Here is a 23,822-nt window from a genome sequence, read left to right as displayed (position 1 = left end):
GATACAAGGCAGGGCCAGGGGAGGGCTGTTCTCAGTGTACAAGTTAGTAAGGACATGTGACTTGTAAAAAACACCCAAGACATATTAGCTATTAGGCCTGCGACATGAAAACTGTCACCTCATTGAGAATTGTTGGGATTCATATCTCAACAAATCATTTTGGAAATTATTCTCTAAGATGCTCAATTTCACTCTGGTAAGAATACACCACTCAAAGCAGTCCTATTTGAATGAGAAAGCAGATCTTAAATAATGCATAAGCATGCTGTATATATTAACTCCTTTTAAATAGGAAAGGGACCAATACTAGATTACACATTTTAAAGATATCAGGAAAAAAACACTATTAAGACACTGTGGTCATAAAATAGACCCAGCAAACCTCTTACTCTGCAAATATAATATTTCGCTTACATTTTACATGTTTTACAATAAGTAATATATATACAACAAGAATTATGAAATACAAAATAGACATATTGTAAGATAAATCCCCCATTCTCTCCATTTGCCAGCTCCCTTCTCCCAAGCAATGTCCTTACATTTCACAAACATGGTAACGGGGTACTTCAAGAAGTTTGTGGAAAATGGACTTAAAAGACAGCGTATATCTATCTCGTACAAACTTTCTCAAGATCCTGTGTTGTGTGCATATGCATGTACAATGAGGGGTTTTCAAGAATTTATGAAAAATGAATAGATAAAAACTTATATTTTTTTGCACAGTAAACCATCATTTGTGCCACTTTCCATACACTTTGAGTATGCCCTTGTGTGTGTGCACATGTCTGTGTCCCAATTACATACCCAACTCCATGCAGCATTGTAGAGGGCATAAAACAAAAAGACAGCTGTTGGATAAAAAGGCTCTTAGATCAGGCAAGAATTACTTAACCACCTAAATATCAAATAAAGAGTAAAAGTAATCTTCCCACTTGATTTTCATGTTTACTCTTCAGCAACAATACAGTATATTCTGAAGTCAGTAGTTGAGACCTAAATGATCAACAGATTCATCAGTTCTTTGCACAAAAGTGCTGCCCTTGGCTTGAGGTCTGACTTGCTACAGCTCAGTGATGTCTATAAATGACTAGTTCTCTGTACGAAATGCCCCAGGGTTTTCCCTATCTGCTCACACCACTCCTCCACACAGTCCCCTCCGCAGCTGGGCTAGCCTACCTTCTCACGCGTGGCAGCCTTAGCCCCTGCCCAGAGTGGATCTCCTGGGTGCTCACTGTGTCTCCTTTCTCCTGCTTCTCATTAACAAGCCTGGGCTCTAACCAGTTTGTAGTCCATGTTACGAGTCACTCAACTACAAACTGCAGGCTTTTTTTTGTTTTGTTTTGTTTTGTTTTTTAACCCGAGAGACAGAAAGAGCTCTCACCCATGGGCTAATTCCCGATTGCCTGTCATGGTCCACGGGCAGCACTGAAGTTGGTTCAGGAAGCTCAAGTCAGGAGCCAAGCAAAGCACTGAGTCTAGCTAGTCTGATATGGGATGCATGCGTTTCCACAAACGCCTTCACCACTAGACCACTACCTGTCACCTCCCAACTGCTATGACTAACTCTGCTTCAGTATTCATTTAAATAATGCTGGGTCCAAGACTTTTCTTAACTTAAAACAAAATCGGGGGCCCAGCGCAGTGGCCTAGCCGCTAAAGTCCTTGCCTTGAACGCGTCAGGATCCCATGTGGGCGCCAATTCTAATCCCAGCAGCCCCACTTCCCATCCCGCTCCCTGCTTGTGGCCTGGGAAAGCAGTCAAGCATGGCCCAAAGCCTTGGGACCCTGCACCCAAGTGAGAGAACTGGAAGAAGCTCCTGGCTTCGGATTGGCTCAGCACCGGCTGTTGCAGTCACCTGGGGAGTGAATTAACGGACGGAAGATTTTCCTCTGCTTCTCCTCTCTCTGTATATCTGCCTTTGCAATAAAAATAAATAAATCTTTTTTAAAAAAATCACAAACCCAAAAGAATGAATTCATGAACTTGTCAGATCTAACTAGCTAACTTTATCTATATGTGAGACATTTTCTTTGCTTTAACGTAAGAAATCAAGTCTCGGGCCTGGCGGCGTGGCCTAGCAGCTAAAGTCCTCGCCTTGAAAGTCCCGGGATCCCATATGCTCCACTTCCCATCCAGCTCCCTGCTTGTGGCCTGGGAAAGTAGTCGAGGACGACCCAAAGCCTTGGGACCCTGGTACCCGTATGGGAGACCCGGAAGAGGTTCCTGGTTCCCGGCTTCGGATCGGTGCAGCACCGGCCGTTGCGGCTCACTTGGGAGTGAATCATTGGACGGAAGATCTTCCTCTCTGTCTCTCCTCCTCTCTCTGTATATCTGACTTTGTAATAAATCTTTAAAAAAAAAAAGAAATCAAGTTTCAGATAGCAAGGAGTCATTTTCATATTAAACAGGGCTGCCCATTTGTATGAACAAAAGTACTGAAACTGATCACTATATATTTTTTTTTTTTGGTAAGAAAAAAATATATATAATGCCTGAGGCTAGGGTCCCAGGTGTGGGGATGTCCCACTGCTGGCTTTTGGCTGGTCAAGGGCATGACATGGAGTCCTAGGAAGCCATACCTGTGTTGCACCACCATGCTAGGCCAGGAGCCTAAAGCGTCCTTGTCAGGCCACATCCATATCATTTTACAAATGGGATAGTTGTATGTTATTTTACTGTCTCCTTGCCACTCAATAATCAATAATGAATATGTGCAAAAATAGCTCTCCGTAACGTTTAATACAATATTCCATTTAATTCTACCATTTCTAAGTTTGGAAATGAGAAATAATGCTATAGTGGTTGACCCTAAAAATACATCCTTAGACATATGATGAGTCTTACAGGGCAGAAGAATGGGGATGGCATTATGATAGAGGCAGGTTAACTTGCCAAATGCCATGCTAGCAACCCACATGAACATGGATTCCAGGGCTGGCTGGTTTGCTTTCGATCCAGCTCCCTGCTAATGGTCTGGCATAGCAGCAGAAGATGGTCCAAGTGCTTGGGTTCTTGCACCCAAATGGGAGACCCAGATGAAGCTCCTGGTTTCTGGCTTTGGACTGGCCCAACTCCAGTTGTTGTGGTCATCTGGAGAGTAAGCCAGCGGAAGAAAGGTCTTTCTGTCTCTCTCTCTCTGTACACTCTACCTTTCAAATAAATAAAATCTTAAAAAATAAGAAATTTTGAGGACCACAATGTGAATTTAAGCTTCAAAATTTTAATCAGGTTAAAACAAGACTAACTGCTTTAAGTTTTTTTAATTAAAAACATTTATAATAAAAATATTCATTTACTTGTTTGAAAGTCAGAGTTAGAGAGAGGAAAGGACAGAGGTTTTCCAGCAGATGGAAAATCTCCTCAGATGGCCACAATGGCCAGGGCTGGGCCATGCCAAAGCCAGCAGCTACTACCAGGTTTCTCATATGGCAGCAGGGGTTCAAGTACTGGGCCATCTTCTGAAGCCATTTCACAGGCCATTTGCAAGGCTCATGATCTGAGCAGAGCAGTGGGGACACAAACCAGCATCCATATGGGCATGCTTGCATCACAGCTACTGACTTTACCCACTATGCCACAATACCAGACCCCAAAATATTACTTTAAAGTCTGACACTGCCTAAATGGCAGCCTAGTAGAGCAACCACTCTTGACTTTTCTCATTTACTTTTCATAATGCTATAACTTCTGAACTTGAAGTTAATTACTTTATTGAACCAAAAATCACCATGTAACTTATTGCCTCTGGACAAGTAACAGTGTAATTTAAAGCCATACACTTAAGTTACAGTCCATTTTGATTATATAAAAAGGTACATACGTGCACAAAAATATGTAGAAGGTTCATAAACTTGATGTGACCTCTGGCATAGCAAACAAGAGCGGCCATGAGCAGGGCGCAACAGGAACGTGGATGTAAATATCTTGCTCTGTATTTCTACATTATTGCAAGCTTTACTCAACATACTATTTGCACTATTAAAAGATAAAAATTCAATATTCTCTAATACTAAAAATCAGTCTCTGATTTGCTAACATAAGAAGACAAAGTAAACAAAAAACAGAACCAACCAAACTGGAGAAATGCCTTGGTCAATTATGGCTACTGAAGCTAGGAAACATTTACAACAGGCCCAACCACATGGCTTGCTGACCCTCTAGGCCGTGGATCAGAGGCTTTCAGCCGACTGCTGCAGAGGCAATGGCTTCTGGGAGGCAGCCATGATGGCTCCTCAATCACCTGTGAGGTCATTCTCCCTCCGCCTGGAAGGACACCTGACCTTCACCCCATTCAGTCTTCTCTCCCTTCCTGTCACACCCACAGTGTCTTGTAGGGTCTCTATCAGTCAGCCAGCCACAATCCTGGGATTCACTTCTCAACACGTTCTCTCACAGTCTAGAATATCACAGGCTGGGAATTTTCTAAATCTTTAAGTTCTGGTTTCTTTCTATTTAAAAATCTTTATTTTGCATTATTTTCTCTCTTCAGAGGTTACATAGTCAAGAGGAACCGAGCCTCTCTCTGAACACAAAGAAATCTTCTCAGCTAAACACCCAACCTCCTGGCTCACAAGTTTTGCCTTTCATAAAACACTAGAACACAAATAGAATTCAACCACATTATTTGCTACTTTGTAACAAATGTCACTTTTTCTTTCTTGCAATAATGTGTTTCATTTATATCTGAAATGGTATCAAAATGGCCTAGTGTTCCTACCTGCACCAAAACCTGTACATGACTTAGGTATTCTCTAAGTGGACGTCTTCTCTTCTGCTATTCTTTTTTCTGAGCCCTTTCAAAAACTGCATTTCATGTCCATGTTTCCACCAACAGTCTTTTCGCAGCAACATCAGCTTATTACGGTGTACAGCTAAATTCTCTTCCAGCCTGTATCTATGATCACATTTGTACCTAACTTGTCATAGCAGCATCTTACTTCTCTGTACCAATATCTGAGTTTAGGCTGCAATTACAGAAACAGATTAGGTGGCTTTTAAAACAAGCACTTAGGGCCCAGTGTGGTAGCCTAGTAGCTAAAATCCTCGTCTAGCATGTGTCTGAGATCCCATATGGATGCCAGGTCATATCCCAGATGCTCCACTTCCCATCCAGCTTCCTGCTTGTGACCTGGGAAAGCAGTAGAGGACAACCCAAAGCCTTGGGACCCTGCACCTGTGTGGGAGACCCAGAAGAGGCTCCTGGCTCCTGGTTTCGGACTGGCTCAGCTCTGGCCATTGTGGTCACTTGGGCAGTGAACCAGCAGACATAAGATTTTTCTCTCCGTTTTTCTCTCTCTCAGTAAATCTGGCTCCGATAAAAATAAGTAAATTTTTATTTTAAAAAAAGTAAGAAGAAACAAGCACTTAGTTTCATAATTCTGGAAGCCAGGAAGGCCAAGATGAAGTCAGTGGTGAATGCGCTCCTGTCCTGTGTCAACAGCGCCCTCACATTGCTTCTTATAAGGGGACTGATCCTATTGCAAGGGTTCCACCTTAATGACCCAATCACCTCTAAATATCAACACAACGAGGATTAGTGGCTCACATGAACTTGAGCAGACACAAACATTCATGTGTATGTATGTATGTAACTATATATATAACTATACATATATATAGATCACCTTTGTATGTAAAACAAGTTAGACTATATGCATAGGTATATGCATATAAACTTCTAGAAAGAAAAAGGTGGCTGACTGTGTTCCAAAAACAGCCGCAGCAGTGTTTTCAAATCTCTCCCCTTGAATCTGAGCAGGGCTGAGTGTTCTCAAGGTCACAAAAGGAAGACAGCTGCTCCGTGCTTCTGGCCTCTATCTTCTGCTCTCAGGACAGACCCTTGCCCATGGCACCAAGTTATGATGCTGTGAGGAAACCCAACAACCGCAGGAAAAAGCACTGAGCAGGTATTCTGGCTGGCAGGGCTAGGGTTTCAGCGTCAACCACAAGAAGTGGGCAAGCTTGCAGGAACTTCTTGCCCACAGCCTCCAAGTCATCTAGCTAAGAATAGACTCTGTCAGCCGACAAGCTGTGGGACAATGGTTTAACAGTTAATTCAGTGTTTGGTTTATGATACTGAGTTTGGGATAATCTGTTACACAGCCACAGTCACAAGAGCAGCATACAGGACACTGCTAATTTGATCAAATGGCAACGAGGAATTGAAGAATGTGGGGAGGTTTTTCATGTCTCATATTTAATACTGGCTTCTATTTTGTGCCACAACATCAGTTACTTAATCTTTTAAACAAAATGAAGCGCCATTACTTAAGAATACAGTTCCAAGCTGGCAAAAAATCAATTGTAACATTAACTAGAACTATTCAGTACCATCCTGGAGCTGAGCCGATCCAAAGCCAGGAACCCAGAGCCTGTTCCGGGTCTCCCACATGGGAGGTCTCAAGCTGCTGAGCTGTCCTTGACTGCTTTCCCAGGTCATAAGCAAGGAGTTGGATGGGAATCAGGACCGCCAGGATAAGAACTGATGCCCACACGGAATCCTGGTGCATGCAAGGCGAGGACTTTAGCTGCTAGACTACCGCACTGGGCCCAATATTTTACAAAATTCTTTTTTTTTTTTTAAAGATTTATTTATTTTATTACAAAGTCAGATATACAGAGAGGAGGAGAGACACGGAGGAAGATCTTCCGTCCGATGATTCACTCCCAAGTGACTGCAACGGCCAGTGCGCGCCGATCCGAAGCTAGGAGCTCTTCCAGGTCTCCCACGTGGGTGCAGGTTCCCAAGGCTTTGGGCCGTCCTCGACTGCTTTCCCAGGCCACAAGCAGGGAGCTGGATGGGAAGTGGAGCTGCTGGGATTAGAACCGGCGCCCATATGGGATCCCGGGGGGTTCAAGGCGAGGACTTTAGCCGCTAGGCCATGCCGTCGGGCCCATACAAAATTCTTAAAGGTATCTAGCAAACATCCATTTTCTACACAGAGATCTCTCAAACTTTTCAGGTACACATTTCTCTGCTAGAAAGAGCCAAAAGGCCTTGGTGACTAATTTGAGGACAGCTGACTTAGTCACAATTTACAATGCCATCAAGGTTATAAAGATGAATCTGACCAAGGGTTTCCCAAGTCACACACTTACAGTGTTTTAACACAAAAAGAAAAAACAAGAAGAGAGTTTCAGTTACATTATTTGGATTAAGATGTGAAACGCAAGAGCTCAACAATTTAAAGAAGAAAAGGGAGGATTAGGACTATCTGCATTCCAAATCCTAAATTATAGCAGAGAAGCAAAACACGGAGTTTTGCCAAGGCTCTGTTGCCTCTGCAACTTCTGTCATGAAGAGAAGAAACTGGGCCCAGCATGACAGCATAGCGGTTAAAAGTCCTCGCCTTGAACACACCGGGATCCCATATGGGCGCCAGTTCTAATTCCAACAGCCCCGATTCCCATCCAGCTCCCTGCTTGTGGCCTGGGAAAGCAGTTGAGGACGGCCCAAAGACTTGGAACCCTGGTACCTATGTGGGAGACCCAGAAAAGGCTCCGGGCTCTTAGCTTTGGATTGACTCAGCTCTGGCCACTGAGACTGTTGAGGCCGCTTCAGGAGTGAACCAACTGACGGAAGATCCTCCTGTCTCTCTTTCTCTCTGTATATCTGACTATCTAATTAAAAAAAAAATCCTAAAAAAATGTTTAAAAAAAAAAGTATGGTGTATAATATAAACACATTTTTACTTAAGCTCATAAAGTAGGAATGTCTTAACTCTCTGGTTCAAACCTCACTACAACAGATAAAACAAAACTATCCAAACGTGTTGTTCAGAAATATACCCCTGTCAAACAATTGATATGGATTTTAAAATGCCTAACACAGAATTTTTTTGTCATATCAGAGATTAGATGTAGTATTTGGACCACATTCTAACTGAAACTAAGATTTCACAGCGGCTTAGTAGGCCAATAAGCTCCACAGAGCTGAAAACAGTGTATTCACATTAACACAGTGCAAAACAGGCTACTCAAGAAGTATCAGATTTTCATTTGCCGTGGTGGCCAATTTCATTAACATGAATTTCCCATCAAGACTATAATCTGTTTCCACCTAGAGTTGTTGTCAAATATTTTTGCCACGATCACTTGAACCACTGTAGAATTTCCAGCATTTTTTCAGAGACAACGTTTTCAGAGACAGGATGTATGGGAGAGAGACCAGTCTGATTGTGACTGCCCCGTTCATCTCACCAGATTGATCAGCCTTCTCATTGCATGTTCGTGGGAGCAGACACATTCACAGGGATCGAATCCACCTTCTGCCATGATGACCCAGCTTGACTTCCTCTGACCGAGCAAATCTAGAGGAAAGGAAAAAAATAGTGTAAGACTGCAGTTTAGGGTTGTTCTTTTTCTTGAGCTATGAAAAAGTTATAGAGTGTGTTCACACAGATTTTTAGATTTTCTTAAACTACATCTAGCTCATATTTAAATAATGGCCTTTATCTATCAATTTATTTCTAATCCTAAATGAATTGTACATTGATCATACAAACTGTACATCAATAAAAGTGCCTACTCTTCTGCCCTCAGACCAATATCTTGTGAATGTAAAATAAATATCTTTAGATGCTATAAACTGCCTCCCCCTATAACGTGGATGGTACTATCCCCTCCTTAGCCCAATTACTAAATTATTTAATTCTATTATTATTTATTATCTAGTACACGAATTTCAAAGAAAGCCTTTCTTTATCTTACACCAAGTAAGCCTGACTGGAAAAAATAAACAGGTCTCTCAACATGATACTAAGGATTATTAAGGGAAGATGAACAAGATAGGAAAGAACAGGGCTATTCTGAAAAGCAAAGACAGACAGAAATAAAGAGAAATAAGATACCCAAGATACAATACCACAGGCATATTTACCCTTTTACCTAAAATAATTTTTACAAGTGGACAAAATACATGAAAGCAATGGTTTTTAAGACGCGAGTCATTGGGCAACTGAGAGACCCCCGAGAGATGGGAAGCCAACAGGAGTCCCATGCATGACCCAGTTTATTGTCCTGGGGATTTTCTCAAACCACAGGGAGGGGAAAGTCCAGCAGTACCAATGACAAAGCTCTAAGAAATATTCAACTGGATTTCCAGAAAACCGTAATTTCTGGGATGAAAGATACAACAAGTTAAACAATTTAGAAGAAAAGATTATTAACTTAAAAGACAGAATACCAACATGGAAACACAGAATAAAACAGATGAGTGAAAACATGAATAGGGACTATGTGATAACTTTAAGTGTCCTAATGAATATAAGCGAAGTATACATTTATCAAAATTGGCAAACTATATAGTTTCAAAAATATATAGTTTATTGTTGGGTGACTATACCACAATAAAGCTGTTTTTTTAAAGGATGGTAATGAGTGAGATTAATGTTATATAAAGAAACACTAGTAAAAAAACACTGATTAAAAAACAGAAGTTTCATTCATCAAAAAAATAGCTCTTGTGCAGTATAAAAGAGTAAAAAAACAAAACAAAGCTTAATGGCTTTTACATTCTAATGGTGGCAACAGATACTAAGCTTTCTAAAATTATCAATACAAGCTGATAAATGCTGCAAAAGACACATGAGTCAAAAATGAAAACACAATCCACAGAATGGGAGCAAATATGTCCAAGTTTCCCATCTAACAAGGATTTAATATCCAGAACACATAAAGCATCCCCTGCAAATATCAAAGGCGATTTTAAAATGAGCAAAGGGCCTGAACAAACATTTCTCTAAAGTATAAAAATGGCCAATGAGCAAACAAAAATTAATTAATGTGGAAATGAAAATTAAAACCACAGTGAGACACCACTTTGCATCTATTAGGACTACTACAAAAATGTAACGGAAAACAAGTGATGCAGAGATGGGAATTGAACACAACGGCATGGAAAAGTGGAATTTATTTGAAACTTATTTATTTGAAAGGCAGATTACAGAGAGATTGAGAGAGAGAGGGAGCTCTCCGACCCAGTGCTTGACTCCCCAGATAGCCACAAGGCCAGGGACAGAGCAGGCTTCAGAGGCAGGAATTTCACCCAGGTCTCCCACTTGGGGAGGGACTTAATCCTTGGAACATCTTGTGCTGCTTTCCCAGGTACAATAGCAAAAAGCTGGACTGAAAGTGCAGCAGGTGGGACTTGAACCACCACTCGTATGTGATAACAGCATTGTAGGAAGCAGCCTAACATGCTATATGACAATCTCAGCTCCACAAAAATTAAAAAGAAAAATATCAACTTCATTGCTTAAGTTCAGGACACTTTTTATAAGCATTAGAAACAGTCATCCCCAAAGAACTGAGGGTTCTCAGAGTGGAATCATGTCAAGGAAGACTTTTTTATTTTTTAAAAGATTTATCCATTTTATTACAGCCAGATATACACAGAGGAGGAGAGACAGAGAGGAAGATCTTTCGTCCAATGATTCACTCCCCAAGTGAGCCGCAACGGGTCGATGCGCGCCGATCCGAAGCCGGGAACCTCAAACCTCTTCCGGGTCTCCCACGCAGGTGCAGTGTCTCAATGCATTGGGCCGTCCTCAACTGCTTTCCCAGGCCACAAGCAGGGAGCTGGATGGGAAGTGGAGCTGCCGAGACTAGAACCAGCGCCCATATGGGATCCCGGGGGTTCAAGGCGAGGACTTTAGCTGCTAGGCCACGCCACCGGGCCCATAAGGAAGACTTTTTAACACTAAAAACTGAAGAACCATGGGTAGCACTCAGAGAAATTTTTAAGATTAGGAAAACAGAAACAAGTCAGTGTGGTTGTCCAGAGCTGGTGTGTGGGAAGTATGTGTCCACAGGAGGTTGCGGGGTGGCAGGGGTGCTCCTCACTGTCCAATTACATCAGCACCTTTCTTTCAGTTGATTAGAAAACTGATCATCTATAGCCAACAACAGAAAACCCTGCAGGTAAATACAATTTGCCTTTCTAGGTAGACACAGTTCAGCTTAGAAAGCCTGCTTTTCAGGCTCTGTGCGGTAGCCTAGCGGCTGAAGTCCTTGGCTTGCTCATGCTGGGATGCTGTATTGGCGCTGGTTCTAATCCCAGTGGCCCCACTTCCCATCCAGTTCCCTGATTGTGGCCTGGGAAAGTAGTCAAAGACGGCCCAAGGATTGGGACCCTGCACTTGCATGGGAGACCCGGAAGAGGATCTACCTATAAACAGGACATTTCTCAGTATTGGAACTTCCTTTGTATAAACTTCAGATATTTAAGCATTATTCATTTTTTTTAAAAAACGATTTATTTATAGGAAAGACGAAACAGATTTTACAGAGAGAAGTAGAAACAAAGACCTTCCAACTGCTGTTTCACTCCTCAAATGGCTTCAATAGCCAGAACCAAGCCAATCCAAAGCCAGCAACCAGGAGCTTCTTCTGGGTCCTGCCATGTGGGTATACAGGGTCCTAAAGCTTTTTCAGGCCACAAGCTGGGAGCTGGAGGGGAAGTGGAGCAGCTGGTAAATGAATTAGCACCCATATGGGATTCCAGCATTTGCAAGGTGAGGATTCAGCTAGAGTCGTTGAACCATTGTGCCAGGCTCAAAGCACTATTCAGTTTTCACTCAGCAGCTTCCATGTTAAAATCATCTTAGTTGTATGGATGAAAATATAACACATGGGCAAGTGGCACAGTAATAAGTTGGCATTAGGATGCTTACCTCCTACATCAGCATGCCTAGGTTGGAATCCTGACAATGCTTTGGAATTTAGCTCAAGTACCTGGGCTCTACCCACATGAGACCTGGATTAAGTTCATGGCTTCTGGCTTTGGTCTGGCATGGCCTTGGCTGTTGTATGGGCATTTGAGGAGTAAAATAACAGATGGAAGATATTTTTGCTTTTCTATGTCTCTGTCTATCTTCATTTCAAACAAATGAAAACTTTAAAAATTTCATATCTTATAGTATGCAAAATTACAACTAAAATGTCTTCAGAAATTTATATTATATATGTACAGAGGCTAGCAGTGAGGAACGATGGTTGAGTTGCTATCTGTGACAACAGCATCCTGGACAAGGTGATTCAACTCCTGGCCGCTCAAATGCCCACAGCTCCCTACAATGCACCTGGGAAAGCAGCAGAGGATGGCACAAGGGCTCGGGTCCTGTACTCATTTGGGAGACTTTTAGAAGAGGTTTCTGATTCCTGGTTTCCACATATCCCAGTCCTGGCCTATTAGGCCATTTCAGGAGTGAACCAGTGGATAGGAGATCTCTGTCTTTCTCTAACTCTGCACTTCAAATAAATCTTTAAAATATATGAACACACACACACACATGCACAAATAATGCACATGGCTATCTTTTGGTCAGGAATTAAGAACTACTGACTTGTATAAGAAGCTAAGTCCTCAAGCAAAATAACTGATCTCATCCCATGGTTGCCTAGTGTCCCAAGACAGTACAACGTTGTTCCATCCAGGGTCACATGCAACTAGGACAGTGACTCTGGTAAATCTGCCTCACAGAGGCCTTTGGTTGAAAGTAATTTAGGGCCGGAACAGTTGCTGCCTACAGTGCCGGCAGCCCACACGGCAATGGTCTGAGTTTAGGGCCGGCACAGCTGCTGCCTACAGTGCCGGCAGCCCACACGACAACGGTCTGAGTTTCGGCTGCTCTGCTTCTGACTCAACTCCCTGGTAATGTACCTAGGAAAGCAATGGAGGATGGCCCAAGTGCTTAGGCCTCTGTGCCCACGTGGGAGACTCAGAGGCTCTGCCCAGCACAGTCCTGGTAGCTGCAGACTTTGTGGAGTAAATAAGTGGATAGAAGATCTCCCCTTCTTTCTCTGTTTCTGTAACTGCTTTTCAAATAAATCTTTAAAAAGAAAAAAAAAAAGTAATGTAAACCAATGCTGGTGCCTTTCCTCCTGACAGTATCTCTGCTACTGGAAAACAATGCCTCCAGAGGCATGGGCTTGATCTTTGACAACCAGTTTCACAACCTGTTCCTCAAAAATGTACAGTAGGTCCCAAAAAAATTTTAAAAAACATGAACAGTGCAAGAAAACAATTCAAAATCATCTAAGGCGAGTGAGGAAAATATTTAAAGGGACAGATGAAATGAACTGATAATAGTTGAAGTTAGGTGGTAAGTACTGGGATATACACTGCTCTCATTTTCCACATTTTGAAACTCTCCTTAAGAAAGAACTTAACTAACTTGAATTTTTTTTTTTAACATACTGGTTACTCAAAACCATGTCAATTCCATAATGTTGCAAATTGCTGTTGATGTTATATTGGGACTCTTAATTGATTGGGATGATATTCTATGAGCTCTAACTTCAGACCAGAAATAGTCTCCCCAAGAAACTGTTCAATCCATCTGGACAATAAGTAGCTGGACTCTATGCTTGGTATATGTTTGCAAAGAAAGAATCTTGATTGAATTTGAACTGTAATGCTGCAACAAGATGGAGGAACCCACCAGGGGGGAAGGGCGTGGGGAGGGGTGGGGGGATTCCCAGAGCCTATGAAACTGTCACATAATGCAAAATAATAAAAAAAAAAAAAAGAAAGAACTTAACTTAGCCATCAGCCTCTTCCTAGCCATTACAGTAACGCGACAATAGCTCAGCTCTAGGCATGTGTACAATAAGCAGTTTACAGGTGATTTGTGTGGCATTAAATAAGTTCCAACATCTAAAACTCTCAAACCCATGCATTCCTAAGTAATTGGCAACACAGAAAAGCAGTGAAATTATGTTCTGTGTACGTTGAGAAGGCAATATTATTTCCATTCCACAACTCTGGTCCAACTCTCTCCTTTACAACTAGCACAACCCTTCCTGGTGGAGATGGGCAGAAGTCAGTCAGGTGAGTCACCTTGCTTCTTTACGTGCTGAGGGAATTTTCCAACACTGTTAATCAACTGGTCACTTGCTTTTTGAACCTTAAATATCCCATCTCAGGCAGCAGGTTCTACTTTACCTAATTTCACCATTGGGGCAGAAGAGCTTCTGGGTCAAACTTCATGCATGTATACAACTATGAAAAAGAAATATTGTAATTTTACCATAGTATGTTCTTTGCAAGTATGCTGAAGATTATTACATGCTCACAGGTAGGATTTGACTTCTTTGTAATAAACATACGGTGGCTCAGGGACAGGTGTTTGTCCCTGTGGTAAAGAGGTCCCCCTTTCCCATCAGGGTTGTGAGACTGAGTTCTGGCTATGTTCTCAATTCTAGCTTCTTCCAGAGATGGATCACAGGAGAAATGAGGTGGTGGTCAGGTAGCTGGGACCAGGCCACCAAAATCAAAGTCCTATGAGCCTGGCTCCCAGCTTCAGTCAACCTGGCCTAGCCCTCGGTTTCATGAGCACTTGGGCAATCATTCAACTGACAGGATTATCTCTTAGCCTCTCAATTTTTCTTTTTTTAAGATTCATTCAATGTTATTGTAAAGTAAGATATATAGACAGGATGAGAGAGCGGAAGATCTTCTGTCCATTGACTCACTCCCCAAGCAGTCACAACAGACAGAGCTATGCCAACTTGAAGCCAGGAGCCTGGAGTCTCTGCCAGATCTCCCACACAGGTGCAGGTTCCCAAGGCCTTGGGCCGTCCTTGACAGCTTTCCCAGGCCACAAGCAGGGAGCTGGATGGAAGTGGAGCTGCTGGGATTACAACTAGCGCATGCAAGGCAAGGACTTTATCTGCTAGGCTACCATGCCATGTCAATAATTTCTTAAAAGCCATAATTAGGCCACTCCTGGCAGCAAATAGTAACAACAGCAAAACTGTCAGTCGTACATTTTTATCACAACAATTGTCGTAAGTGGGTCTCCACACTATCTAAAGTTGAAAACATCAATTTCCCCACTCTCTAATCCTTGATTCTCCCTTTCCCTAGTGGTACCAGGGTTAACATGCTGTACTAATACTTTCAGGTCTCTTTATATGCACTTGAATCCTCATATATGCACGGGTCACTCTGCTTGGTTTTATGAGATCATGTTATACATGTTCTGCAACTTTCATCTTTTGTAGTGGTGTAGGTTGTTATACATACACACACACACACACACAAACACACACACATATATATATTTTTAAGGCTTATTTATTTGAAAGGCAGTTACAGAAAGAGACACAGGGAGAGTCAGAGAGAGAGGTCTTCCATCCATTTGTTCACTCCTGAAAAAGCCACAGGCCAGAGCTGGGTTGGTCTAGAGCCAGGAGCTGGTTTCAAACAGGAGTTCAGCGACCCAAGCACTTCAGTCATCCTCTGCTGTTCTAGACACATTCGCAGGGAACTGGATGGGAAGTGAAGCAACCAGAACACCAACTGGCTCACATATGGGATTCCTGTGCTTCAGGAAGCAGTCTTTCCACTACGCCAGAGCGCCCGCCCCGATTTATTTTCTTGCTGTATAAAAAATATATAATTTTGGGTCTGGTGGTAGTCTAGCAGCTAAAGTCCTTGCTTTGAATGTGCCGGGATCCCATATGGGCGTCAGTTCTAAGCCCAACGGCTCTATTTCCCATCCAGCTCCCTGCTTGTGGCCTGGGAAAGCAGTCAACCATGGCCCAAGGCCTCGAGGCCCTACACCTGCGTGGGAGACCTGGAGGAGGTTCCTGGTTCCTGGCTTCGGATTGGCACAGCAACAGCCGTTGCAGTCACTTGGGGAGTGAATCATCGGACAGAAGATCTTCCTCTCTGTCTCTCTTCCTCTCTGTATATCTGCCTTTCCAGTAAAAATAAATAAAAAAAAAAAATACAGGGGACCGGCGGCGTGGCCTAGCAGATAAAGTCCTCGCCTTGAACACCTGGGATCCCATATGGGCACCGGTTCTAATCCCAGCAGCTCCACTTCCCATCCAGCTCCCTGCTTGTGGCCTGGGAAAGCAGTTGAGGACGGCCCAAAGCTTTGGGACCCTGCACCCGCGTGGGAGACCTGGAAGAGGTTCCAGGTTCCCGGTATCAGATTGGCACAGCACCGGCCCGTTGCGGCTCACTTGGGGAGTGAAACATCGGATGGAAGATCTTCCTCTCTGTCTCTCCTCCTCTTTGTATATCCGGCTTTCCAATAATAATAAATCTTAAAAAAAAATACATATAAGAAAGATAAGACTCTGGGATGAATTGGCACAACAATGACACTGGTGGGGTCTCTGCCCATCTCATGGTGGCTCCAATTAAACATTTTCCAGTTACTTACAAGCAAACAAGTATGCAAATGTGAACAGATAAACATGAGGCAGAATCCAGCAAAGAAAACTAAACAGGCCCTGCTCCTGCTAGATCGTGGAATGACAACTCTTTTGGGTCCTCACAATGCACAACACTAACTTTCTTATCAACACCACCAGGCTGCTATTCATTATCTGTAATATTAAATGAATTTCTAACTATATTGGTTTTAAAATAAAAATTATCACAGCAAGAGATAAAGGCTTACTTGTTCAGTGAAAAGGCATACTAACTCACAATACAAAATGGCACACACATTATGGGTTCGAAAACACAGCATTAAAAAGAAAGGCTGGAGGTTCAGCGAAATCATGCTTCAATGCTATAAACTGCTAAAGACTAAAATTAAAATAGGCATGAGACAGCTGAAGAGCAATCTAAGCCATTTTAAGGTGTATAGAATACGGTTGAAGGTAAACCAAAATTGAAATATCTATGAAAAAGTCACAGGTTGTGGTTGAGAACCTGCATTTTCCTATTAACATATTGATTAATCAATACCATGTCAATTAATGCCACAATGTTGTAAATGGTTGAAAATATTATGTTGGGACCTTTAATTGATTGGAATGATGCTCTGCCGGCTCTACCTTCAGACCAGAGATGGTCTCACCAAGAAACCATTGAACTTACCAGGACAATAAGATGCTGGACTTTATGCTTGGTAAATACCTCCAATGAAAGAATGTCAACTGAATTTGAACTATGGAAATGCAACAAGGTGGAGCAATCCACCGTGGGGGAGGGTTTTGGGAGGGGCGGGGGAAATCCCAGTGCATAAAAAAATGTATCACATAATGCAATGTAATTAGTTTTAACAAAAAGGAAATGCAATAAAAATATATGAAAAAATAAATAAATAAATCTTAAAAAAAAAAAGAAGGGCTGGAGGAAAACACACGTTAGCAACTTTATACTCTTGAAAAAATAGAGTGGAAAACTCCAATTTGAGCAACTGAAAGCTCTACAGGAAAGTAAGGTTAGAACATTGGCTCTAGGTGATCCTAAGAAACTTCTTGTAATACAAAGATGGTTTCCGACACTCTATCTGCCATAAGGCATAACATGTCTCCAAATGATGTGATCCCCAGAGACTCCCTGCACTCATCCTTTCTGTGGCCCACCAAGAAGCTTACACATTAACACTGCCCAAGGGGGCACTGCAATCTCCCAAGCATTTAGTCCCTTTGTGTTTTAGGTTCCGCTGAGGTGGCAGGCAAACTTATTACAAGCCCTGAGAAAATCTCTTTTAAATAAGTCCTCTCTGCTGTCCACATCAAAACAGAACAGTGCGACTGTTAGTTTGTCCTCTATATACTTCTGATCCATTTTTTTTTTTTTTGATTTTCAAACAAGTAAGTCTTTTTCTGATCCATTTCTTCCAGAAAAAAAAAGTCAGTTTGAAAGACTCCAAATTACCACAAACTGAACTTTTTCTTAATTTTGCTCCAGGCTTTACTATAAAAACATGTACCTTATTTTACTGCTCTTTTTAGCTGATCCTGAATTTCCTTTCTTCTTTGGTAAATCTTAGGTCTTTGCTCCTTCTTCCAAAAGCAACGTTACTGAGATCTACTTCCCAGGCAAGAAATGAGTCAGAAGCTGAGTATGTTCAATGTGAAATGTTTGTGGTTAAAGGTTAAAAAAGAAAGAAGAACTGGTACATACCCAGGATCTAAGCAATAAAATGATTACACAGGTTCCTGTTAAGGTGGATCAGATGCTGGCTTTTTTCTTGTATTTCTAACTTCTCTGTACATTTCATTCTTTTTAAAAAATACATTCACATTTGGGCATACACAAATGTCTACATATATGCACAAATTTACCTATTAAAAAGATGTTACTCAAAGTAAAAAAATCAAAGGCTGGTGTTCAGACTGTCAAACATACATATCTTAAGAGTATTTATCTGTGGAACTATGTTAAATCATCTTAATCCTTAAGAATTTAGTATTTTGAAACAATTATATAATTGGTAGCCTCTGTTACAATGGGCTAGAGAAAAAAGATGACTTCAATGTGTCTTCTGCTTTTACATCATGTGAATATTTTAACTAATCCAAAAATTAACTTTTCAAACAATAACCCCACAGAAAACCACTTTCTTTCACCTACCAGAACTACTAGCACTTATGACAAAGTTATATCTCAACTTTGTCTGAAATTGAATATGCTAAGTTGTCCAAACTCTGTCTGACCCTCCATCACCAATGAAATTGCTGTAGGATTTAGTACAAAAATCTACCCTTGTCCACAGGGGTGGAGTTCCAAGCCTTGGAAGATGCCTTGAACTGAGATGATCAAACTCTACATACACTAGTTAGTTCCTAAACATATATATATAAAACATAAAGCTTGGGCCTGGCGCAGTGGCCTAGCAGCTAAAGTCCTCGCCTTGAACACCCCGGGATCCCATATGGGCGCCGGTTCTAATCCTGGCAGCTCCACTTCCCATCCAGCTCCCTGCTTGTGGCCTGGGAAAGCAGCTGAGGATGGCCCAAAGCCTTGGGACCCTACACCCACATGGGAGACCTGGAAGAAGTTCCAGGCTCCTGGCTTCAGATTGACTCAGCTCCAGCCATTGAGGCTGCTTAGGGAGTGAATCAACGGACGGAATATCATCTTCTCTGTGTATCTGCCTTTCCAATAAAAATAAGTAAGTCTTTAAAAAAAAAAAGATAAAGCTTAACTTACCAATAAATACAGTAAAAGATTTATAATAAACTAAATAGAACAATTCAACATTCTATAACAAAAATGTGACTCCGATTTCTCTCAAAACATTCTCCTTTGTTAAGACATAAAGGCGGGCCCTGTGGCGCGGCATGGCCTAGCGGCTAAAGTCCTCGCCTTGAACCCCCCCGGGATCCCATATGGGCACTGGTTCTAATCCCGGCAGCGCCACTTCCCATCTAGCTCCCTGCTTGTGGCCTGGGAAAGCAGTTGAGGACGGCCCAAAGCTTTGGGACCCTGCACCCGCGTGGGAGACCCGGATGAGGTTCCTGCTTCCCGGCTTCGGATTGGCATAGCACCGGCCCGTTGCGGCTCACTTGGGGAGTGAATCATCGGATGGAAGATCTTCCTCTCTGTCTCTCCTCTCTGTATATCTGACTCTGTAATAAAAATAAAACAAAATTTAAAAATTCAAAAAAATAAATAAATAAAGCTTAAAAAGACATAACAGCAACACTGGCATGAAGGGGGCTGGCGCCTCGTGCAGCGAGTGAAGCCCTGCTTGTGAGTCCCAGCTGCTCAGGTGTGCTCCAGCTCCCAGCTAATGCACCTAGGAGGGCAGTGAAGCCCGCCCAAGGACTTGTGACCTTGTCACCCATGTGAGAGATTGGAATGTAGTTCCAGGCTGCTGGTTTTGACCTAGTCCGGTGCCAGCCATATGGCCATTTAGGGAATGAATCAAAGGAAACAAAATCTCTTTCAAATCATAAAATGTATGTTTAAAAAATACCATCAATCTAAATATATATATGCATATAAAAAGACTTTTTTTCTTTTTCTGGATACACTGGACAAAGGAAGATTCAGTTTTTGGAATGACACACAATTGAAAACTTGTTTTACTTCTGCAATTTCCATCTAATATTTTCAGACCGCTATTACTTGCAGTTAAGGTGTACAAAATAAAACAAATGTGTGAGTTACAGAATGATCTAAGTCCCATTCTCAATGAGAAATTATGAACTACATATATAGACAGAGCCCTCCAGGTGGGCATTTGGTGCAGTAGTCCACATAGCACTTAGGATGCACAGAGCCGAGAGTCAAGCAGCCGTGCAAGTCCCAGCTACACTGCTTCTAACCCTGCTTCTTGCTAATGTTCTCCCTGGAAGGTAGGTCCAGCCCCTGCTGTTGCATTTTCTTTTTTAACTTCTTCTGTTTAAGTTTTTTTTTTAATTAATTAATTGAAACCTAGAATTATAGACAAAGGAAGAATGGGAGATAGAGTAGAGCTCCTCCATCTGCTGGTTCACTCCCAAACACCTGCGACAGTTAGGACTGGGCCAGGCTGAAGGCAGGAGTTGGGAGCTTCATCTGGGTCTGCCATGTGGGTACAGGGACAAGGATGACCCATCTTCTACTGCTTTCCCAGGTGCACTGTTAGGGAGCTGGATCTGAAACAGAACAGCCAGGACTCGAATTGATGTTCATACAGAACACTGGGATTGCAGGCAGCAGCTTAATCATGCCACAACACTGGCCCTAATTGCAGGCATTTAGTGTGAAGCAGTAGATGGAAACTCATGTTTCCTCTTTCTTTTTCCTCTGTGTCTTTTCAATAATGTGAGGGAAAAAATTTAAAAACTATAACAGATACTTTTTAAAATCAGCTTCTCATCTAAATATGAACCATTCATTTTTTGCAAGATCAGTTTTCAAAGTCAACCGCTTCCCTCCCCAGGAACTCTATGATGAAGTTTTAAGAATTAAGTGAGCAGTTTATACCACCCTTTATGATGCTAACTAGCATCCCATGTCAGATCACCTCTCCAAGTCTCTGCTACTCCACTTCCCATCCAGCTTTCTGGTAATGCATCTGGGAAGGCAGACAGGACTTGGGCCCTACCCACATGGAAAGTGCAGATGGAGTACCGGAAGCAAACCACAAGACAGAAGTGTTTTTTGCTGTTGTTTTTTTCTGTCTCTCCCTGAGTTCAATCCCCAACTTTCAATCCTGTCTACTGTTACCTGTTAATGCGAACCCTGGGAAGCAGTAGGTGATGGCTCAAGTACTGGGATCCTAACCATCCACGTGCAAACCTGGATGAAGCTCTGGGGTTCCTGCCTTAGGACTGGCCCAGCCTCTGCTGTGGAGACCATTTAGGAAGGGAACCAGCAGGTGGAAGTTCTCTGTCTTTCTCCATGTCTGTGACTCCTTTTCAAATAAATGGAAAGGAAAGAGATTGATCCTGATTCAAACAAAAAACCTAGAACAAGGACATTATGGGACCATCAAGAACTTTGAACACTGGATAATTTTAAAGACATTTACAAACAATATCAGTCATCACATTGTAAGAGTTTTTTATCTGGGACTGGCAGCGTGGCCTAGCGGCTAAAATCCTCGTCTTGAACGCCCCGGGATCCTATATGGGCGCTGGTTCTAATCCCAGCAGCTCCACTTCCCATCCAGCTCCCTGCTTGTGGCCTGGGAAAGCAGTGGAGGACGGCCCAATGCATTGGGACCCTGCACCTGCGTGGGAGACCTGGAAGAGGTTCCTGGTTCCCAGCATAGGATTGGCGCGCACTGGCCCGTTGCGGCTCACTTGGGGAGTGAATCATCGGACGGAAGATCTTCCTCTCTGTCTCTCCTCCTCTCTCTGATTATCTGACTTTGTAATAAAAATAAATCTTAAAAGAAAAAAAAAAGAGTTTTTATCTGGAAGAGATCAGTTAGTATTTTCAGTAAAAGTGATACTGCAGGGGCAGGTGTTGAGGCTCAGTGGGTTAATCTGCTACTTAGGACAGATGCATCCTAGTTCAAGCCTCAGTTCCTCTGCTTTTGATCCAGCTCCCTGCTAATGTGCCTAGAGAGAGATGATGGCTCAAATGCTTGTGTGCCTGTTACTTAGGTCGGAGAGAGGTCCTGGCTCCAGCGTAAACAGTCCTGCATGTTGCAGACATCTGGGGACTCAACTAGTAGATGGAAGATCTCTGATTCTCACTCCGTCACTGAACCTTTCAAATAACTCTTTTTAAATTATATGATGTCTTGAATCCTGTTTCAAATGATGCTGTGTAAAATGGAAGGGGTGAGAGACACGGGAAACAAACACAAGGTGAACAATTCTCACAGGTAGGTGTGGCTGCACATGCATTCATCAGAGCACTAGACTTCTTAGTACCAAAAATTTCAAACTCACATAGAAATCATTTAAAACAAATTTTTAACGAGAAAGAAAACAAAAATCTCCTCCCTTCCATCTCCACCCAATGCAAACAGAGGGCTCCTCCTGAGCAAGCAGGGATACCAAGGCTAATTCAAGGCCTGAAGATGGAAACGCCTTCCACTGCAATTTTAAGGATGTGAGTTATGATTAGATTATTTTTTCAAATAGCAGTCAAATTTTTAGAGTGAAAAGAAACAATATGAAAACTCTCCATTTAAAAAATAAAAACCCACAGGAAAAGAAAAATGCAAAGTAATACTTTACAGCACAAGCAATTTGTTTTTCTAAAACAGAAAACAGGGTTAGTGGTCAATAAATGTGGCGCTCAGCAGCAGGAACCTGCGTACTTTTATCTTAAAAAGCATCCATTACATTGAGTAAAACTCTGCAACTTCAGAACTAAAAAAAAAAAAAAGAAAAGAAAGAAACATGTCAGAAGTTGCTGGAACTGCCCCTGGGATGCGCAGAAACCCAACACTTGAATTTGTTGCTATTATTATTACTACTACTTATTTATTTAAAAGCAGGCAGGCGTTTGCGTTTTGGTACAGGACAAGTCACCACCTGGGATGCCATCTTCTCCAATGATGCTGTCTGAATCTCAGCCGTTCCACCTATGATCCAGCTTTCTGCTAATGCGCCTGGGTAAGGACTGACAAGGCTGGCAATGCAGCACAAAGTTAAGCTGCCATCTGTAACAAGATCATCCCATATAGGCACTGATCCATCTGGCAAAGTAGTGACGGATGGCCCAAGTCCTTGGTCCCCTTAACCTACATGGGAGACCTGGATGAAACTCCTGGCTCCTGGCTTCAGCCTGGTCCAGTCCTGGCAGCTGAGCTATTGGGGAAGTGAACTAATGGATGAAACATTCTCCCTTTTTCTCCCTTGTTCTGTAATTTTACCTTTCGAGTAAATCCTTAAGAAAGTTAAGCAAAGGCAGGCAAAGATATTCTTACCCTTCACTGCTGCATCCTCAAAATGCCCGTGACAGCTGGTGATATACCAGACTGAGTTAAGGAGCCCGCAGACAGCCTGGGTCTCCCATTTGGGTGGATGGACTCCAGGACTTAAGCCATGGGCTGCCTCACATTGCTTGCCTAAGCAGGAAGATGGAACAGAAAGTAGAAATGGAAGAGGAACCAGGCAGTCCGAGAGACACGTGTGTTCCAAACAGTATCTCAGCTAATGCACCAACCACTCACCCACTCTCTATTTTGTATTCTTTACCTTAGTCCCAATTACATAACATTTAAGAGTATTTTCTTTTTGGGATCCCCTCCCATATGGGTACTTGTTTGTGTCCCAGTTCCTCCACTCTCCTTTCAGCTTCCTGCTTGTGGGAGCAGCCTAGGATGGGCCAAAGCCTTGGGATTCTGTACCCACATGGGAGAAAAGGAAGAAGCTCCTGGCTCCTGGCTTCAGAACAGCACAGCTTTGGCTCTTGTAGCCATATGGAAAGTGAACTAGGGGATGGAAGAAATCTCTTTCTCTCTCTCTCTCTCTAACTGCCTTTCAGATAAATATTTTTTTAAAAAATTTAAAAAGTATCAACTGATTTTGTATTATTTTTTGCCTGCTCCAGGAGCAATTTTTTAATTTCATATTACATTTATTGACATACTTTTATATTTGCATCTCTGATAAGTAGTAGGAATGGAAAAGATGCAGGCTCACATTCCAGTCAGTCAATTATCATTTG

At 42.3% G+C, this 23,822-nt stretch overlaps 1 protein-coding gene across 1 annotated transcript in view; it reads right to left on the bottom strand.

Annotated features, from left to right (window-relative positions):
- SMIM14 (small integral membrane protein 14) overlaps positions 1-23,822 on the bottom strand; it is a 58,748-nt gene that overhangs the window by 21,212 nt on the left and 13,714 nt on the right. Inside the window, exon 2 of the mRNA XM_058670185.1 lies at positions 8,204-8,313. Coding sequence (XP_058526168.1) covers positions 8,204-8,278 — 75 coding nt within the window. The 5' untranslated portion in view covers positions 8,279-8,313. The remainder of the gene's footprint in view (positions 1-8,203; positions 8,314-23,822) is intronic.

The sequence above is a fragment of the Ochotona princeps genome, chromosome 11, assembly GCF_030435755.1.
Source record: "Ochotona princeps isolate mOchPri1 chromosome 11, mOchPri1.hap1, whole genome shotgun sequence".
Taxonomy (NCBI): Eukaryota; Metazoa; Chordata; class Mammalia; order Lagomorpha; family Ochotonidae; genus Ochotona; species Ochotona princeps.
The sequence above is the reverse complement of the archived record's forward strand: the minus strand, read 5'-3'. Positions and strand labels throughout refer to the sequence as shown.